At 42.1% G+C, this 21,411-nt stretch overlaps 1 protein-coding gene across 3 annotated transcripts in view; it reads right to left on the reverse strand.

The window, feature by feature from the left end:
• Positions 1–21,411, reverse strand: part of SHISAL1 (shisa like 1) — a 154,890-nt gene that overhangs the window by 55,028 nt on the left and 78,451 nt on the right. For 2 of the 3 annotated variants that reach the window (XM_073650045.1, XM_073650044.1), the window contains exon 2: positions 3,873–3,981. In XM_073650045.1, the coding sequence (XP_073506146.1) occupies positions 3,873–3,948 (76 nt within the window). In that variant the 5' untranslated portion in view covers positions 3,949–3,981. The remainder of the gene's footprint in view (positions 1–3,872; positions 3,982–21,411) is intronic. The other variant, XM_073650046.1, reaches the window with a different exon arrangement.

Here is a 21,411-nt window from a genome sequence, read left to right on the forward strand (position 1 = left end):
AAAGTTCTCAATGTTTTCTGAAGGAGACGCAACGACCTTCTAGATAAGAGACTAACACGATGATGCAAGGGTAGATCTCTTTGTTATTCCTTAAAAAAGTAAGTTAACTCCTATCCACAACGATCGCGAGATCATGGCTCTGGAACCCCAAGGACGTGGCTCTTCAGGCCCATCTTGAATGATTGAGGTGGACATTCTTGACCTCTGCTTTATTCATTGTCAATAAGATTGATAATACGGCGATTACTTTGTACAAAACCGGCTTTTGCTTGAGTCTCATAGACAATTAATAGAGTAGAGGCCAAGCATTCGCCCATCCGGTCCATTGAAGACAGGGATGAAGAGGGATCAGAGAGGGTTCCAGTGGTTGGACCCTCAACAGCTCGTTCATGGGATCAGAGAGTGTTCCAGTGATTGGACCCTCAACAATCAGCAAGTTATAGGGGATAACCCTTAAATCCGTAGGACTGTGAAAAAAAAGATATCAAGGTCCAATCAGTGGCGTAACTATGATAGGTACAGGGGTTACAATCGCACTCGGGCTCTGGAGCCTAGGGGGCCCAAAAGATTCCTTTGGCCCACATGAAAAGACTATTACTATTAAAAATCTACAATAATTGGGGGACCTGGAGGAGAATTTGCATTGGGGCCCACAAGTTTTAAGTTACGCCACTGGGTCCAAGTGAAATTGCTATTTCGACACCCCCTAAAGCAACCACCGATGCACACAGTAGTTTACATTATGCACAATGGTTCATGTGGTTGAAGAGTAAGGAATGATAAGTAACAGGTGCAACCAAGGGGATGACTACCTGACAGTGATGAATGCCAAGGTTAAGTTAGGAAAGGAAGGGTTGGGGTTATAAAGAAAGGTTTGCTTAACTGGTATGAGGATATCCTATGGACAGTATTTAGAGGAGGGATGTACAGCCGTGGTCTAGTGATCGGCCTTACAAAGCGAGCTGTTCTGAATTTTCCTCAAAATTTTATTGGCGACGAATTGTAAGTACTGTCATGTCTCCAATTGCCCTGAAAAGATGTGTAGGACAATCTAAGGTCTCCGAGGATGGTATCCAACCCCTTCCACACTCTTTACTACAAAACAGCCATACTAATATCCAAGTGAACTCCATATATTTAGCTGGAGGTAAATGGATGGTAACTTATCTCCACTTCTGTGCCATCACACACTATCTGTATGATTTCTTCAGTGGTTTATGATTTTCTCTCCCCATCTCTATGGCTATGCTTTCAACTGTGACGTCCTCTCACTATCCAGATATACTATAAAATGGCTGCTGCATTCCCTACCTCTGCTTTTATACAGGATAATAGTCCCTACCGATTGGCTGAGTTATACCATTAGATGTGATAGTTGCAAGGCATTTTGGGGAAGCCCCAGCAGCACCCAGCTGATGTAATTTGCTTTAAAAAATGTGGAATATTCAGGCTTCACTTATTGTACTAATATCAGTCTGGATTTGATAATTAAATAGGATTGCACTTTGAAAGGTCCATTTGTGTAACTGATTTGACCATATCATATATATACAGCGATATGGGACTAGCATGACCGCAAACAGCTGGGATGTTATAAAGGGGTATCTAGAATGGGGCAAATAAGTACAGCCATGTTGAGTCTAAGGGTGTGTAAAGTGGTTATGGGGTGAAACCTACCAATGGACCTGTATCTGGTACCAGTTTACACCATCATAGTTGCAGCCACTTAGGACAGTAGGATTTGTTTATCTGCAGGGAATATATTTAAAAAAAGATATTAGAAAATAATTGTAATTGTTTATTTATTATTTTTTTAGTAAAAGTATAAGAAAAAATAATCTCTGACTTTCATTCTACTTCTAATATACAGGTTTATAGAGATACACTGTGTGACAGTACAGCTTCTAATCATAATCTAGATTTGCTAAGTCAAGAGAAATACCCTATTGTATTTGTGTTGACTTGTGAATGTATGTGTGTTTCTATGGCTGGTCAAGAAGGACAGACCAGTATTTGTATAACCCTGAATGTTGTCTTCTCTAGGTTCTGAATCAATGATATTTGCTACTATGCTAATTGCATATTATACTAAAGCCAGCTAGATTTAATGAGCCCCCCCTGCTATGCCGGCGGTGTGGGTTGATTAAAGGCTCAAACAATGAGACCTGAGCCCTGTGGAATAATGCCCTCCCTAACCCTTGCCCTGTGGATGTGTAATTGAAAGAATAAATGTGAACTATTTAAGGAACATATGCCTATGTAGCAGAGAGATTTGAAACAGAGAATTGAAGGAGAATTTACAGGGAGAATCAAGGATCAGACTCTCTTCAGACCATCAGCTTGGTAGCATGACTTTATTCAAAGAGACACAGATTTGGATTCTGCATGATTCCAGCCTAAGGGTATATGGCCCTGACTGGAAAGATATGGATCTGCTCCATTGACCATCAGAGAGCCCATGGATATATTTGGGGAGTCCAGGTTGAGACGATGAAGTCACCTGGCCCCATGGATATGCTGTTTGGGGTTGCCAGACGGGACCCTCTGGTCGCCTGGAACCCATGGAGACATTCGGAGAAGCCAGATTGGGACCAGCTGGTCATCTCGCTCCATGGAAACTCTCGGAGGATCCAGGGTGGGACCCTCGGGTCTCCTGGCCTTGTACCTAGATGGACTGCCAGCTTCCCAAGCTTTCCGCTACCTCCTCTCGGTGGGGGCCCGCCAAAAATGGGGGGGCATTGGTTGAGGTAGTTGGCCATGGAAGTCCCAAAGTCACAGTTGTTCTATCCCAGGCGGGCCAGCAGAAGGGTGAGACTGTGTAATGTTGTACCATCTTGGGTATTTGCTGGGACTGTTCTATGTGTTTATTGTCCATTTGGTTGTTCAATAAAGTATTGCCACACTGTTTTACCCTCGCCCTGTGTTGTCTGAGTAGTTTTACGCCCACGGAAAACCCAGTGTCTTCACACACTGGTATATAGTGATGTATCTTTATGTACCAATACAATAAGCCTGTAGAAAAGAAAAATACCATTTGGATCTTTAGGCAGAGAAAATTCTTATAACCTTATCAGTGAAGCCTAGCGTTTACTGATAAAGTTTCTGCCTACCATGGTACAGGTTGAGAGTTTGACTCCTGAGAAACAAGAAGATTTCACCAAACACAAATATTTAACTAACTATTTTTAAGGGCATCTGCTGAGCACAGACAGATGGTGAGGACCTGAATGAGACACATGTGGATGTGACCAGACCCCTTCTCAAGCACCTATACAGCTGAATTGGCTGCACATGTGGTATATTTGCCTCATCTCCTTTTCATGATTGGTCATTTTCCCATTTGATAAACTGTAGAAACCAGCACTGTATCTTCATTATTTTTAGAATTGGTGGTGACCAAAAGGTTGGACCTCCACCAATCATAGATTGATGACATATCCTAAAGATATATCAAATATCACTTTACAATATGGGAATTTCCAAACAAAAGAGTTGCCTAGGATGCTGGAAAGTAGGAGGAGGTTCAAAGTGTTCTGGTTTGGAGGCCATGGACTACTGATATGGCTGCTGGACAAGGGTCGTGCAAACTTTTGCAAAATTGTACCGGTTTTTGTTGAATAGCTGCAAAAGTGTTTTCTTGACTTTAGCAGGTGACTGCTGCAGCCAATGACTAGGCTTAGTGGTCATGCCGTACCGCTAAGCTCCTTGACTTCCTGCTTCAGCTGCAGTCGTGATATCAACACTGCAGCCATGTCAACTAAGACCATCTAAGAGCAGAAGGTAAGCAACAACGACATGTTAATTTTTATAGAGAGCAAGCCTTTGGACCATTAAAGTTTAAAAACTGAACACCCCCTTTAAGTTCCACTTACATAATTTACCTTTTGAAGACATTACTAAGAGAAATAAGATGAGACCGTTGAGAAAGCGGTGAGCCCAGCTAGTCATCCTTTTGCTCTCATCTGTCCACTAGAGAATCACCTAGAACGAAAAAAGAGAAATAATCAGTCAATATGGAGGAAGCTCCATGTCCTGGCCACAGGAATTTACATCGCTAGCGTTGACTGCATTCCACTACGGGACACAATGGCTGGATCAAGTCAATGGCTCTTTGGGTAGACCTTGGGTTAAATGGCAACATTTGACGATGGATAGTCAACGTAGAACCTAAGACAATTATCTACTTACTATAAGGTAGAAAACTCTATTGACTCCTTAGAGAGACAGGGCACAACCTTGATGGTCCAATCTCAGACCGCAAGACTCCTATGTTTGCAAATAAGGGTCTAAGGCTCACGAAAAGTGGAGCAAACATTTGACCATGTACCACCGCCCTGGTATCTCTGCTACCTCTGTGCCCCCTGAAGCTTTGATCCTGTACACAACCAGTACCAAAGATTGGTAGTCGATGAGAATCCTGATATCTGGAGAATCTGCACATTATACCCCAAGATATGCTGCTGGGCAACGAGCCCGAGACTTGTCTATAATTTCCAAAATCCGTGAGTTATACAACAGAATGAGTCACTGTTTAGTAACACTGGTTATATCCAGAAAATTCCCTTTGATTACAGATTGCAAAACAAGCTGACGGCACTGTCGTGCTGTGTTTATTACCAAGAGAGGTCAATTTATGCAGATTTACACGCAAAAAACCTAGACGATGACCGCGTCTACCATCGGAGAAAACAAGGATCAGACCAGTTGGATTTCAACCTATCTGGAAAGATACGCAGTACTGGAAGAGTCTTGAAGAACTTATCATACTTGGTATTTTTCAGTTTTTTTTATTTTTCCCAGGTAAATAAATTGATTTGTTTTGTCTGAATGATATCCTATTTGTAAGGGTAATCTAATGTGGCTTTGTCTATCCAAAGTGAGGGCAACAAAAAGTAGAGGAGGAGATACTGGACTATGGACGTATAGTTTTCTACGAGTTGACCAATTTCACCTAAAAAGCTGTTTCACTGCTGCCAGAAACTTATACAGAAAGCTTGTGTGTCCTGCTTGACTCGCCAACTCATGGAGAAAGCCTGTGAGTCCTTATTTCCCTGTCCACTTATAGAAAAAAACCTGATTATCCTTCTTTACCTGTCCAGTCATAGAGAAAGCTTGTAAATCCTGCTTCCCTACTTACTCATAATGAAAGCATGCGAGTCCTTATACTCCATCTACTCATAGAGAAACCCTATGACTCCTACTTCCTTCTACTCAATCATAGAGAAAGCCTGTGAGCCCCACTTCCCTCCACCCAAACATAGGTAAAGCATGTGAGCCCTACTTCCTTCCATCTAATCATAAAAAAGCCTGTAAGTCCTATTTCCTTCTTCTCAATCATAAAGTCTGTGCGTCCTACTTCAGTCCACCCAATGATAAAGAAAGCTTGTGAGTCCTACTTCCTTCCATCCTTTCATAGAGAGAGCCTGTGAGTACTGTTTACTTCCAAACATTCACAGAGAAAGCCTGTGAGTCCTACTTCCTTCCACTAATCATAGAGAGAGCCCATGAGTCCTATATCCTTCCACATAATCATAGAGAAAGACTATGAGTCCTGCTGCCTTCCACCCAAACATAAAGAAAGACTGTGACTCATACTTCTTTCCACCTAATCATAAAAAGGCCCATGAGTCCTATTTCCTTCCAATCAATCATGGAGAAAGTCTGTGAGTCCTACTTCATTCCACCCACTCATAAAGAAAGCATGTGAGTCTTACTTCCTTCCACCCCTAATATAGAAAGCTTTTGAGTTTGACTTACTTCCACCCATCATACAGAAAGCCTGTGAGTCCTACTTCCTTTCAACTATTCTTAAAGAAAGCCTGTGAGTTCTATTTCTTCCATCCCTCATAGAGAAAACCTGTGAGTCATATGTCCTTCAAAACATTCATAACAAAAGCCTGTCCGTCCTACTTTCTTCAACCTGACATGGAGAAAGCCTGTGACTCCTACTTCTTTACACACCTCATAAAGAAAGCCAGTGAGTCATATGTCCTTCAAAACATTCATAACAAAAGCCTGTCCGTCTCCCTTCCTTCCACCCCAGATAGAAAGCCTGTAAATCCTACTACTTTCCATCCATCAAAAGAAAGCCTGTGAGTCCTACTTCCTTCCACGCAATAGTAGAGAAAGCCTGTGAGTCCTACTTCCTTCCACCCAATAGTAGAGAAAGCCTGTGAGTCTTACTTCCTTAAAACATTCACAAAGAAAGTTTCTGAGTCTTATTTCCTTCCACTCCTCATGAAGAAAGCCTGTGAATCCTACTTCCTCCCATCCCTCATAAAGAGAGCCTGTGAGTCCTACTTCCTTCCACCCCTAATAAAGAAAGCCTGTAAGTCCTACTTCCTTTCATCCCTCATAAAGAAAGCCTGTGAGTCCTACTTCCTTCCACTCCTCATAAAGAAAGCCTTTGAGTCGTACTTCCTTCCATCCAATCATAGAGAAAGCCTGTGAGTGCTAGTTCCATCCAAATGCTCATAAAAAAAGCCTGTTGGTCCCACTTCCTTACATTCTTTCATAGAAAAAGCCTGTGAATCCTACCGCTTTCCATAAAAAAAAGTCTGAGATGTGGAAAAATGAAGCTTGGTCCCATAGTATTGACCACTGGGTTCCATGAGACCTAATTGAATCTCACCCCCTATCTAATAACTACTTTGAATATTGTAGTGATGACATTTTTAATAAATATCTGGTAGATACCGGTCTCAACTCTGCAATAACTACCTATGTCCAAAAAGAGGGCCCTTGATCCTGCACTGAAACTCTGACAAAAGTGAATGGATAGAGGTGCGCATGTCAAGTGCCAATGGCAACCTTCCCAGTGAGAAAATGGGCCAGGTGACCCCAGTTTCTGACAAATGTGTGGATCTGGAGTGAACATGCAAAAAAATGTTTTTTTATTAAGCATAATAACAAAATGAAAAAGAAAAAAGTGCATTGTGTTTCTGTGGTTCTACTTCTTGCGTCTTTTCGTTGGGAGAGAGGATCCCGCTGTTATCACTTATTCTGCAGAAAATAAAGTAGAAAAAATGGGAAAACTTTTCAAGAGAACTTCAAAAAATAAACCAAAAGTTGGAGACATTGATTTATATTCCTCTCCCTTCATCTGGCCCAATCTTGATATTTTAGCTTAAATTTCTTATTTCACGCCTGAGAGTTTTTTCTTTGTAAGAAGTTTATCTGGGTCACGGTGTGTAGTCACAAAACAAATTATCTCCCACAACCATGATTTGTTCTTTTTTTTTTTATGATAAATCTGACTTTCCGAATAAACCAAAGTGATGTCTTCAAAACATGGAATAAATATGTAAATATTAAGGTGGGTGTTAGGTGAGAACCAGGGGAACTTCTGCTGCTCCATGAGGTGCGAGCTTTGCCAAATGTTGCGGTTAACATCACTGAAGTCTCTTAAATTTCACAATTTAAAGGGGTATTTCCATTCCGGTAAATGCATGATATTCATTGTGAGGTTATACAGTTTTCCCAACATACTTTTGATTTCTCATGATCTTTAAGATCTCTGCTTGCAATCATATAATGCAACCTTTTTTGTGTTTCTTCCAGTGGATAACAATTTTATGTAATAGATATCAGGGGCGTAAAAAGTAACCAAGACTTAGAATGCAACTCAGAGGTTAAGAAAAACTTTCCATTGTTTTGGTCTCCCTAATGCAGAAGCACATTGTGAAGTCACATTACAGAGATAATGCACACTGTGATGTCACATTACAGAGATAATGCACACTGTGATGTCACATTACAGAGATAATGCACACTGTGATGTCACAGTACAGAGATAATGCACACTGTGATGTCACAGTACAGAGATAATGCACACTGTGATGTCACATTACCAGAGATAATGCACACTGTGATGTCACATTACAGAGATAATGCACACTGTGATGTCGCAGTACAGGGATAATGCACACTGTGATGTCGCAGTACAGGAATAATGCACACTGTGATGTCACATTACAGAGATAATGCACACTGTGATGTCACATTACAGAGATAATGCACACTGTGAAGTCACATTACAGAGATAATGCACACTGTGATGTCACATTACAGAGATAATGCACACTGTGATGTCACATTACAGAGATAATGCACCCTGTGATGTCGCAGTACAGGGATAATGCACACTGTGATGTCGCAGTACAGGGATAATGTACACTGTGAAGTCACAGCACAGAGATAATGCACACTGTGAAGTCACATTACAGAGATAATGCACACTGTGATGTCACATTACAGAGATAATGCACACTGTGATGTCACATTACGGGGATAATACACACTGTGATGTCACATTACAGAGATAATACACACTGTGATGTCACAGTACAGAGATAATGCACACTGTGATGTCACAGCACAGAGATAATGCACACTGTGATGTCACAGTACAGAAATAATGCACACTGTGATGTCACAGTACAGGGATAATACACCCAGTGATGTCACAGTACAGGGATAATACTCCCAGTGATGTCACAGTACAGAGATAATGCACAGAGTGATGTCACAGTACAGAGATAATACACCCAGTGATGTCACAGCACAGGGATAATACACACAGTGATGTTACAGTACAGGGATAATACACGCAGTGATGTCACATTACGGGGATAATACACACAGTGATGTCACAGTACAGGGATAATGCGCACAGTGATGTCATAGTACAGGGATAATACACACTGTGATGTCACATTACGGGGATAATATACACTGTGATGTCACAGTACAGAGATAATTTACACAGTGATGTCACAGTACAGGGATAATACACCCAGTGATGTCACAGTACAGGGATAATACGCACAGTGATGTTACAGTACAGGTATAATGCACACTGTGATATCACAGTACAGAGATAATGCACACAGTGATGTCACAGTACAGGGATAATACGCACAGTGATGTTACAGTACAGGGATAATGCACACTGTGATGTCACAGTACAGGGATAATACACACTGTGATGTCACAATATAGGGATAATGCACACAGTGATGTCACAGTACATGGATAATGCACACAGTGATGTCACAGTACAGGAATAATGCACACAGTGATGTCACAGTACAGGGATAATGCACACAGTGATGTCACAGTACAGGGATAATACACACTGTGATGTCACAATATAGGGATAATGCACACAGTGATGTCACAGTGCATGGATAATGCACAGAGTGATGTCACAGTACAGGGATAATGCACACAGTGATGTCCCAGTACAGGGATAATGCACAGAGTGATATCACAGTACAGGGATAATGCACACAGTGATGTCACAGTACAGGGAGAATGCACACAGTGATGTCACAGTACAGGGATAATACACACAGTGATGTCACAGTATAGAGATAATGCACACAGTGATGTCACAGTACATAGATAATACACGCAGAAAGCGATATCACATTACAGAGATAATGCACACAGTGATATCACAGTACAGATATAATGCACACAGTGATGTCATCATAGAGGGATAATACACACAGTGATGTCACAGTACAGATATAATGCACACAGTGATGTCGCAGTACAGGGGATAAAGCACACAGTGATGTCGCAGGACAGGGATAATGCACACAGTGATGACGCAGTACAGGGGATAAAGCACACAGTGATGTCACAGGACAGGGATAATGCACACAGTGATGTCGCAGTACAGGGGATAAAGCACACAGTGATGTCACAGTACAGGGGATAAAGCACACAGTGATGTCACAGGACAGGGATAATGCACACAGTGATGTCACAGTACAGGGGATAATGCATACAATGATGTCACAGTACAGATATAATGCATACAGTGATGTCGCAGTACAGGGGATAAAGCACACAGTGATGTCACAGGACAGGGATAATGCACACAGTGATGACGCAGTACAGGGGATAATGCACACAGTGATGTCGCAGTACAGGGGATAAAGCACACAGTGATGTCACAGGACAGGGATAATGCACACAGTGATGTCACAGTACAGGGGATAATGCACACAGTGATGTCACAGTACAGATATAATGCATACAGTGATGTCGCAGTACAGGGGATAATACACACAGTCATATTACAACACAGGAATAATGCACACACTTATGTCAAAGTATAGAACTAAAGCACACAGCTACGTCACAGTACAGGGACATTTCATACCATAATATCAAAGTACTTTGTGACCTCACAGCAAAAGGAAAGAAACATCTAATGATGTCACAGAGCTAGAAGGCATAATGCACCCATCAGTATCTAAACTTCAGCCTACAGTCTGTCTGAGTGCGAATGGGCCCCCGTTAGTTGTTGGGCCCTATAACAACTGCTATGTCTGCTGCACAGGTAGTCAGGTCTATGATGGACGCAGACGAGCACAACCTGTTACTGTTCAGTGCAGAAGAGTCATCAGGACTAAGCTCATGGGGAAAGACCATTCAGTGGCCTATGGGCCCTTTGCAATAGGGGCCCAGGCATGGGTGGTCCATCTTTCTTTAGTACTGGATAACGAGAACCTGCACTAGTCCCCCCATATAGTAAATGTGTTGTGAACGATGAGGTGCAGCTATTAGCCATGGAAGGGGACACAAACACCAGGCCCTCCCGACCTGGTTAAGAAACCACTGTAATATGGGGGCTCAGTTTGATATTTGGTATGGACCCCCCCCTTCCTCCTCTCTCATTTGTATATTACAGAATTAGGAAATTGCTCTTATTACAATTCCCTGAAATACAGTTTTTTTTCTGCCTTTGGCTGCTGCATTACTTTAACAAGGTTTAAAAAATATTCTGAAAAAAGTCTCAAAAACATCAAAAATTCCAAACTGATTCCAAAAGGGTTTAGCAGCCACAACCGGGGGTCTCATTGAGGAATGTGTTTATTCATCGAGGCGTCCAAAACTGTTGTTCTCGGAAGTTTATCCGATACATAAAAATGACATTTTCTGTCCAAATATCAACAATTTCGTGAAGGAACGGACCTGGGAGAACAAAGCGTGCTGGTCCAAGCTATATTGAGTTTAGATTAATTTTTAATTCTTGGTTTATTTATCCGACCTTATAGCAGACGCCAGGCGCCAAATCCTAAAAGACTTGGTGCTGACGCTGCATCTCATGTATCCAGCCGGGGCGTTAATGTCAAGGAAGTTTTTTTTGTTCAGGCTGTCAAAAATGATGAGTTTGTAAGTGGAATTCGCTTTTTTTTAAGCAATTTTGAAGCATTTCGGAAGCGTTTTTGTTTTCCCTGATGTGTTCTTTGCAGTCTATTGATTGGACAATGCCTAATTTGGAGAGGGTTCCCTCTGCTTCAAACATGTGATAGGCGCTTCCTTTTTTTTTTTCCCACCGCGTGTTTTTTAAAATGCATGGTGGAAAAAAAAGCTCAAAAAACTTCTCATATGGACAGCAAAGTGAATTTCCCATAGAACTGAATAAGGATAAGTATCAATAGCATCATTTAGATGTGGAGTTTTTCCTGGAGAAGCCGTTTCAGCTATGGCATAACTGTAGGACCCCGTGCAAAATTTGGACCTGGACCTCCACCTGCATGTTGGTCAGATGTATGGGCTCTTGTAGCATTCTAGATCCTATATAACATTTGTGCCTTGCCCCTTTGTAATCATTTCCCCCATCCTGGCTCCATCCTGTAATAATGTCCTCCATCCTGGGCCCCTTCCTGTAATAATGTCACCAATCCTGTCCCCTACATGTAATAATTTTACCATCCTAGGCCCTTACTGTAATAATGTTCCCATCCTAGGCCCTTCCTGTAATAATGTTTCCATCCTAGGCCCTTCCTATAATAATGTTCCCATCCTAGGCCCTTCCTGCATTAGTATTCCCATCCTGGGCCCCGTCCTATAATAATGCTCCCATCCTGGGCTCCTTACTGTAATAATGTTCCCATCCTGGCCCCTTCCTCTAATAATGTTCCCATCCCTGCCCCTTCCTGTAATAATGTCCCCCAAGTGAGCTCCTTCCTGAAAAAATTTTCCCCATTCTTGGTCACTTCCGGTAATGTACCCCATCCTGGGCACCTTCTTGGTATAATGTCCCCGATCATGTACCCTTCCTGGTATAATGTCCCCAATCCTGGGCCCTTTCCAGTAATAATATCCCCCATTCTGGTGTAATGTCACCATCCTGGGCCCCTTCCAGTAATTTATGTCCCCCATCCTGGGCCCCTTCCAGTAATTTAGGTCCCCCATCCTGGGCCCCTTCCTGGAACAAGTCCCCGATCGTGGACCCTCCCTGTCCTCCGTTCTGCCGTTCTTCTCCAACACATTTTTTTAAAAAAACCAAACGATTCTTACCTTCCTCTTCTGCCACAACGTGCAGAGTACTCTTGTATACCCGCCACAGACAGAACATAACGTTACTGCCATGCATCTCTCGTGACTGGCTTGCCGACATCAGCTGCTGGCCTCTGATTGGCCGGCAGCACTTATTGCAGTGCAGGGAGCCGGTGGGTCTCTGCATTGCAATCCATTTCAGCTGAATCTGTGTCATCGGACACACCTCCAGCTGAAATAAGCACAGATGTCAGCCTGCCTCCCTCCTGCGAGGGCCCGGTTGTGGTAGCACCCTCTGTGACCTCGATTGTTACACCCCTGAACTTCATAAAAATGCTGTCAGTTGTTAACCTGTGGTAGCGCTCTTGCATTGACTCTTACAAGAGTCTTCCAAGAGTTTTTGGAGCAGTTTTTGACGAGGACTTTAGAGAGGATCAGCTTCAAAGAAAACTCTGAGTCCACATAGTCTAAGGGTCGTGCACACAATGTCTGGTTTTCCATAGCGGAAATGATTCAGGAAAACCCTAGTGGTCGTTTTCCTGAAGCAACTTCACCGGCAGTTTTACCTTTGTTCTTACGACAACTCCGCCGACAGCGTCTTTGCTCTATGCTTTCAAGTGCTTCCTAATGAAGCCGCCCCAAAGAATGATCACACTACTTCTTTTCACGGTATCCAAACCCTGAAGCGGTCAAAAGAAAGGACATAAGAATGAAGATGTGCAAAATCCAACTGAAAAAGCAGAAACTCCAAAATGTTGAGGAGTTTTGCGTCTTTTTGAGGAGGATTCAGAGAGTTTCTGCTCAAAGTTCTAAAAAAAGTAAAAAAGAACGAACACATGCACAGCAATTTCAAAACAACATGCTGTGCATATTTTCCATCTTTTTTCACTTCTTTTAATGGCTTTAGGCTTCGAAAGCCGTGAAGCAGGTAAAAGAATTGACCTGTCCATTCTTCTGGTGGCTTCCACTTGAAAGACACCAATATTTTACATATAGATTTTAAAGAAAATACACCGGCTGGCAATGCCACTGCGCCATGGGCTATGAGCACTCAACGTCTTTTAACCCCTTTAGGTTTCTAAAAACGTCAGGCAGTTTAAAGAAGTGACGTCTATTTTTCATTGTTTTTTGCTCGGAAGACGCTCTATACATCACAATACAAGTCAATGGAAAAACTTAAAAAGTTGCCCCCCGGAAGACCACTGGATGTTTTTTTTGGACCATTTTGTCATAATTCTTGCTTAATAAAAAGCTAGCATTTTCTTGATTGTTCAATGAAGTAAACAAAACAAACGGAAACAACTATAGGAAAGTACCGAAAAAAATGACACAAAAAACTCCAAAGTTCCTTGAAGCGCCTTCTGTTTGAAGAACTCGTCGAGTTCACCTGAGTTTAAAAGTTGTGGTGAGCAACTAGCCATAGAAGTCCAAAGAGTCGTCAGAAAAGTTACTTCAGGAAAAACACTGCCGTGTATGGTGCTTTTCTTCAAAACCCTCCTTAAAACTCATCCAAAACTTGGAGATTCCGCACCAAAAACTCAGCAAAAAAAGATTTAGGTTTGTGCATAAAACATCTTTCTCAGGGGAATTCCTCCTGAAAAAGCGCTTAAATAATGCTAAAAAGAACAGATATGTATTATTCCTTCTAAAAATATATGACTAAATTGACAGTTGGACTTTACCCTTGGGGAAAGAACACATTTCTGCATTCTTAAAGGGATTGTCAAGGCTTGGGGTTAAAGTCTGCAGTCAGTCTATGTGACTGCAGACTTGTGAATCCTCATAGCGTGCGCAATCCACACTGTTAGGATTTTCCAGTAGCAGGTGTGCACGTGACTGCAAGTATGTCGTTTAATTACATGAAGTCACATGCCTACTAGACGTGCACAGCCTCGCTCAATACAAGTGAATTGAACGAGGCTGGACATGTCTAGTTGGGATGTGACCAGAAGTATGCAAATCACTGGAGAATCCTGACAGCGCGCACTGTGTGAGCTGTGAGAATTCACAAGTCTGCAGTCACATAGAATGTTCATTGTTCAATTATTAAAACTTTTCCAAGCGGAATAACAGAGGGACAACGTGATTCAAGTGCTAGCAAAATACAATCCAGATTATTTTATGTATACAAAGATTCACTAAAGTGGAGAGTGTAACGCTTCTCTCTTGTCCACCACGATTTTTATCTTCTCATATATTTTGCTGTGACCTTTTTACATTTAGAGCTTATTTTCTGTGACATTTGCTCTTATTTTTGCATCTGAGCCCCTCCAGGGGAATAAAGTTCCAGATGGTGAAAAGAAGGGACATGTTCTGCCAGAACCTTCCCAAATGCCATAATAGCAGTAAGTACGAACATAAGTTCATGCGACTAATGTTATCTGATTTTTTTCAAGGCTAAGCTTCCAAAGAAAGTATAAAGGGCAGAAGATACAAAATTTCACTATATACTTTAATTACAATGTGATGTTTGGGACTTAGGGGAGGGGCTTGTACAAAATGGGAGGAGCTTATGTAATTTTAGGGTCGTGTAAATAATAATAACCTATAACATCAAAGTCCCTAGTGGACCCCAACAAAACTTTATGGGAGGCCCCTTATGAAAAAAATAATAGTTCAGTACAAACTAGCATAATCCCAGTGCCAAATAATACTGCCATATATTCAGTAATAATGGTACGATACAGTGGTAGCCATGCCATACACACCACAATGGAGTCCTATTGACTGGCAAGCCAAGAGGGCAAATTCTTTATCATAAAATGTTCAGAGGGGCCCGATCTGTAGTAATTCTGACCAGCTTCCAAAACCTTTGCATCCCTTTAAATAAAGGGATTGTCCATAAAACCACACCACACCATCATCGTTCCCATAGACAGCAGGTACACTACCTCTCCATTCATACATGGGACTTTATGATCCTTGTTCTCTTTATTGAAGTGGTCATATCCACAGCAAATAAACACTTTGGATAGGTGATTCATTTATTTGGAGGAAAAATCCCTTTAAGGAAGACCTGTCAATAGATCAAAAGTGCCCATTTTTTTACCCTACTTTATACCCATTGCTTCCCTAAGTATTCCATTTTTTATTTTTTTTAAATCCGCCATACGGTTCCAGAGATATGGGCATTTTTTTTCAGAGCTAATTTTTATGACTTTTAATAAGGGGGCGTGGCCCACAGGATCCTCTGGGGCGTGTCTTTAGGATGCTCTGCATAATTACCCTGTGAGCCACACCCACTTATAAAGAATACTTTCTAAATAAAAAGTCTCATATCTCTGGAACCGTAAGGTGGATTGTAGAAAAAAAAATCAAAAAACAGAATACTCAGAGGAGAAGGGGGAAAAAATAGGAGCAAAAACTGGTTAATTTTGACGTACTGACAAATCCACTTTAAAATGAAAAAAAAATGATGGCAACCTGCAGCCGCCACTAGAGGGAGCTCACTGCATACATAAAAGCCAATGATAAATCACAAAAGCTCAGACACCAAGTATAGGAGAGGTGAAATTGAAGAAAATGGCAAAAATCTTAAAGTTTTACAGATCGAAAGGCACAAATAAATTGGATGGAGAACACATATGCTGAGTTATGCAGTTTGGCTCAGAACTGTTTTCGAGGTTTGGTGACACCTTCTTTGACTTCTCCCATCATTCAGTGCCTAAAGAGGATCCAGATGATTGATGTTTTGTTATTGGCGCTGACGGCTTTGTACAGCTATCCGCTCTGACGCTCCGTCATGTGAATGACACCGAGGTCTAACAGCTGACAGCGCATCTAATCATGGATTCCTTCTGGTGTGCACTGTCAAAAATGTAATTGTACGCTAGCTACAGCGCCCTGGCATGCCTCACCATTGTGATAAAGGATCCACTGCACATATATTAGCCTGGCAGATAATGGCCGAGAGAAATGTCAGTATCCCAGAGAATCCAATGAATTGTGATGATGCCTGGAAGGAGTACATATTACCACAGACGTGGAGGAGAAGTAAGCTTAGATACTTATACGGTGGAGGGCGTACTTAAAATAGAATTTATACACTGGCCCTTGTTGGACAGAGTGGTTTGCCCACTTTTGGATGGCAAAAGGAATGCAGGCCAACACCAACAGTTTAGCTCACTGGTAGGCAATGAACATGGTGGTTACACAGTTATCTATGAGCTAGCACTGGTGAAACTGCTTTTCTTGAAACAATCTGCTTGCAAACATTTCAGCAGCACTTCCTTCTCACAGTAAAATCTCTGTCGCTTTCACAGTACAGCTCAGGACACAGCTATAGTGCTTATCGTAGCCAGTTAGCTTGGTGGTTACACGGTTACCGATGAGCTAACATTGGTGATACTTTGCTTGTCTTTAAACAGCCTGCTTGCAAACATTTCAGCAGCACTTCCCTCTCATAATCACAATCTCTTTGTCACTTTCACAGTACAGCGCAGCACACAGCTACATTGCTCATCATAGCCCAATGAGCTTGGTGGTTACACGGTTATCTATGAGCTAACACTGGTGACACTTTGCTTATCTTGAAACAATCTGCTGGCAAACATTTCAGCAGCACTTCCTTCTCACAGTCACAATCTCTTTGTCACTTTCACAGTACAGCGCAGCACACAGCTACAGTGATGATCATAGCCCCTACATAAAGTTACTTCTTTTGGCAGCAGTGTCCTGCAGTAGTCTGTGGTCTGGCAACTTGCACACTCTGCATCCTATTCACTCAGGCATTTGACCCTGGCTGCCTCTGATGTGAAAATTGTCTTCTCACTCAGACTTCAGCACTCAGACATGTCTTCTGTGGCAGACATCAAACAAAACGTTGACCCTGTCAGCAGATACGCTCTTCGCGCACAGGGATAAGCCTCAATGGTGGCAACTTTCACTCTCTCGCTGTAATTGCGGTTCTCACTAAAGATGACTAATCTCTTAATCAAGGGACATACTATTTAAGAGAATGGTCAGATCTTTCAGCTCTCAGTAAGGACTTTCTTACATATTACATTACCTGCAGTGGTGGATGAAGCTTTTTGCATGCTGCTCTTTGTCTCTAGCTTGTCCTCGAGGTAGCATACCCCCACTTGCTACCAATCTATTTTATAGACTCCTTGCTTCTGCTTACATGTTATTCACCCTGGTGGCTGACTCTCTCAGCTCTTGAGCACGTCAGGTTAACAAGGTATCCTGCCACTCATCTCCAGTGTCAAGCTCTTAGTTCTTTTAAGCCTGGCTCAGACAGGTGGTTCTTGCCTGAGTATTCAGGTTGTTTGGCATATGCTGGCTACCATATATGTGGAATAAGTGTGCCTAAATTCCTGTGCTTACTTCACTCTCGGATCTGCTATGTCATGGTGCCTATCTTACAATCCCTTTGGAAGTGCATTGAGGTGAAGGGTGCATTGCTGGAAAAGGGAAAAAAAAAAAAAACTCTTTAAATCTCTTAGTTTGCGAGTGTGAACGAGCTGCGTGTGTCCGGAGCGTAAGTGCGAACGAAATTAAGTGTGTGACGTGTTTTTCAGTGACTTTGGATTCAGGGAGTTTGGAAGGGAGGACTTTGGACTGAATTGCTGACTGTATTAATTCTTTACTTTTCTTTTTACTTAACATTCTGTCTAGTGCAATCCCCATTAGGAAATGAGCTCCATTATTGACAATGCTATCCAGTGTACATCTTGCCACATGTATGTATTCCTTCAACAGTCGGTGGGGTTGCTTACTGCTGCGCGAGATGTGTGCACGTTGTGCGTTTGGAAGCCCAGATACTGGATCTAAATGAGCAGCTGGCAACACTGAGATCCATTGACAACATGGAAAGGAGTCTGCTGTTCACTGAGCAGCAGCTCACTGGGGTAGATGTGGGGGAGGGTGGTAGTGAGGCAGCTAGCTGGGTGACAGTTAGAAGGGGGGGGGGGTAGAGGGAAGAGTGCCAGGGAGGCTAGTCCTGATCTGGCACACCCCAATAAGTTTGCAAAGTTGGCAGATGAGGGGAGTGACGGTACAGGGGTAGCACTACTGCAGCAAGGCATGTCCCCTGAAAGCCGGAGGAGTGTTAGCTCCAGTAAAGAGGGAAATAGGAGAGTAGGGCAGGCCAGGCAGGTGCTGGTAGTGGGGGACTCAATTATTAGGGGAACAGATAGGGCAATCTGTCACAAAGACAGGGATCGTCGAACAGTGTGCTGCCTACCTGGCGCTCGAGTCCGGCACATCGCTGATCGGGTTGACAGATTACTGGGAGGGGCTGGTGAGGACCCAGCGGTCATGCTGCACATTGGCACAAATGACAAAGTTAGAGGTAGGTGGAAGGTCCTTAAAGATGATTTCAGGGAATTAGGCTGCAAGCTGAAAGCAAGGACCTCCAGGTGGTATTCTCTGAAATACTACCGGTACCACGTGCCACGCCAGAGAGGCAACGGGAGATTAGGGAGATAAATAAGTGGCTCAAGAACTGGTGTAGGAAGGAGGGATTTGGGTTCCTGGAGAACTGGGCCGACTTCTCAGTTGGCTACAGACTCTACGCTAGGGACCGGCTGCACCTTAATGGGGAGGGTGCAGCTGTGCTGGGGGAGAAAATGGCTAGAAGGTTGGAGGAGTGTTTAAACTAGGGATTGGGGGGGAGGGTATTCATTTTATAGGTGGGGAAGATAGTGCAGATAGTGACCTGGGCACAAATAAAGAAATTGGGGGTGGGGTTAGAACAGTCAATAAAGTAAGAAGGAATAGAGGTACAGAGAGATACATAAAATGCATGTACACTAATGCCAGAAGCCTCACCAACAAAATGGAGGAATTAGAATTAATTTTGTTGGAAAATAATTATGACATGGTAGGGATATCTGAGACGTGGCTGGACGAGAGCCATGACTGGGTAGTTAATTTACAGGGCTATAGTCTGTTCAGAAATGACCGTACAAACAAGCGAGGGGGGGGGGGTGTTTATATGTAAAATCATCCTTAAAACCTGTCTTGCGGGAGGATATATGTGAATCTAATGAAAATGTAGAGTCACTGTGGGTGGAGATAAGGGGAGGGGGAAAAAATAATAAATTACTGATAAGGGTTTGTTATAAGTCTCCAAAAATAATGGAAGTAGCGGAGAATATCCTCGTAAAACAAATAGATGAATCAGCGACTCAAGAAGTCATTATTATGGGAGACTTCAACTACCCTGAAATACATTGGGGGACAGAAACATGTAGTTCAAGCAAAGGTAATAGGTTTTTGACAACTATGAGAGACAATTACCTTTCACAACTGGTTCAGGACCCAACAAGAAGGGGGGCACTGCTAGACCTAATATTAACCAATAGGCGAGACCGTATATCAAATATACGAGTTGGGGGTCACTTGGGTAATAGTGATCACAAAATAATACGTTTTCATGTAACCTTTAATAAGATGTGTAGTAGAGGGGTTACAAGGACACTAAACTTCAGGAAGGCAAATTTCCAACGGTTAAGGGATGATCTTAGTGCAATAAACTGGGACGATATCCTGAGACATAAAGCTACACAAAGCAAATGGGAGACATTTATTAACATCCTGAATAGGACCTGTGCACAATATATACCCTTTGGGAATAAACATGCTAGAAATAGGAGGAAACCACTATGGCTAAATAGAGCTGTAAGGGGCGCAATAAGTGACAAAAAGAAAGCATTTAGAGAACTAAAGCAAGTGGGTAGTGATGAGGCATTAAATAAATATAGAAAATTAAATAAATTATGTAAAAAACAAATCAAGGCAGCAAAGATTGAGGCAGAGAGAATCATTGCCAGAGAAAGTAAAAATAACCCCAAAATATTCTTTAACTACATAAATAGTAAAAAACTAAAAAATGATAGTGTTGGCCCCCTTAAAAATAGTCTGGGTGAAATGGTGGATGAGGATAAGGAAAAAGCCAATATGCTAAATGATTTTTTTTCAACCGTATTTACACAAGAAAATCGCATGACAGAAAACATGATTAGTGATAACAAAAATTCTCCAGTAAATGTCACTTGCTTAACCCAGCAGGAAGTACAGCGGCGTCTAAAAATCACTAAAGTAGACAAATCCCCGGGCCCGGATGGGATACACCCGCGAGTACTGCAGAAATTAAGTAACGTCATAGATAGACCATTATTTTTAATCTTTAAAGATTCCATAATAACAGGGTCTGTACCACAGGACTGGCGTATAGCAAATGTGGTGCCAATATTCAAAAAGGGGACAAAAACTGAACTTGGAAATTATAGGCCAGTAAGCTTAACCTCTACTGTGGGTAAAATCCTGGAGGGTTTCCTAAGAGATGCTATACTAGAGTATCTGAAGAAGAATAACCTCATGACCCAATATCAACATGGGTTTACGAGGGACCGTTCCTGTCAAACTAATCTGATCAGTTTTTATGAGGAGGCAAGTTCTGGACTGGACCAAGGAAATGCAGCGGATGTTGTGTATATGGACTTTTCAAAAGCTTTTGATACGGTTCCACACAAAAGATTGATACATAAAATGAGAACAATGGGGATAGGGGAAAATATATGTATGTGGGTTAAGAATTGGCTCAGTGATAGGAAACAAAGGGTGGTTATTAATGGAAAACACTCAGACTGGGTCTCAGGTAACAGTGGGGTACCACAGGGGTCAGTATTGGACCCACTTCTTTTTAACATATTTATTAATGACTTTGTAGGGGGCATACAGAGTAATATTTCAATATTTGCAGATGACACTAAACTCTGCAGGGTAATCAATACAGAGGAGGACAATTTTATATTACAGGAGGATCTATGTAAACTAGAAGCTTGGGCTGATAAATGGCAAATGAGCTTTAAGGGGGATAAATGTAAGGTAATGCACTTGGGCAGAGGAAATAAAATGTATAATTATATGCTTAATTGTAAAACACTGGGCAAAACTGTAACTGAAAAAGACCTGGGTGTATTGGTGGACGACAAGCTCACGTTTAGTGGCCAGTGTCAGGCAGCTGCTGCAAAGGCAAATAAAATAATGGGATGCATTAAAAGAGGCATAGATGCTCATGAGGAGAAGATAATTTTACCTCTATACAAGTCACTAGTGCAACCACACTTAGAATACTGTGTACAGTTCTGGTCTCCGGTGTATAAG

Source organism: Phyllobates terribilis, unplaced genomic scaffold (assembly GCF_046119375.1).
Source record: "Phyllobates terribilis strain yellow unplaced genomic scaffold, ASM4611937v1 Scaffold_10__3_contigs__length_209671492, whole genome shotgun sequence".
In the NCBI taxonomy this organism is placed as follows: domain Eukaryota; kingdom Metazoa; phylum Chordata; class Amphibia; order Anura; family Dendrobatidae; genus Phyllobates; species Phyllobates terribilis.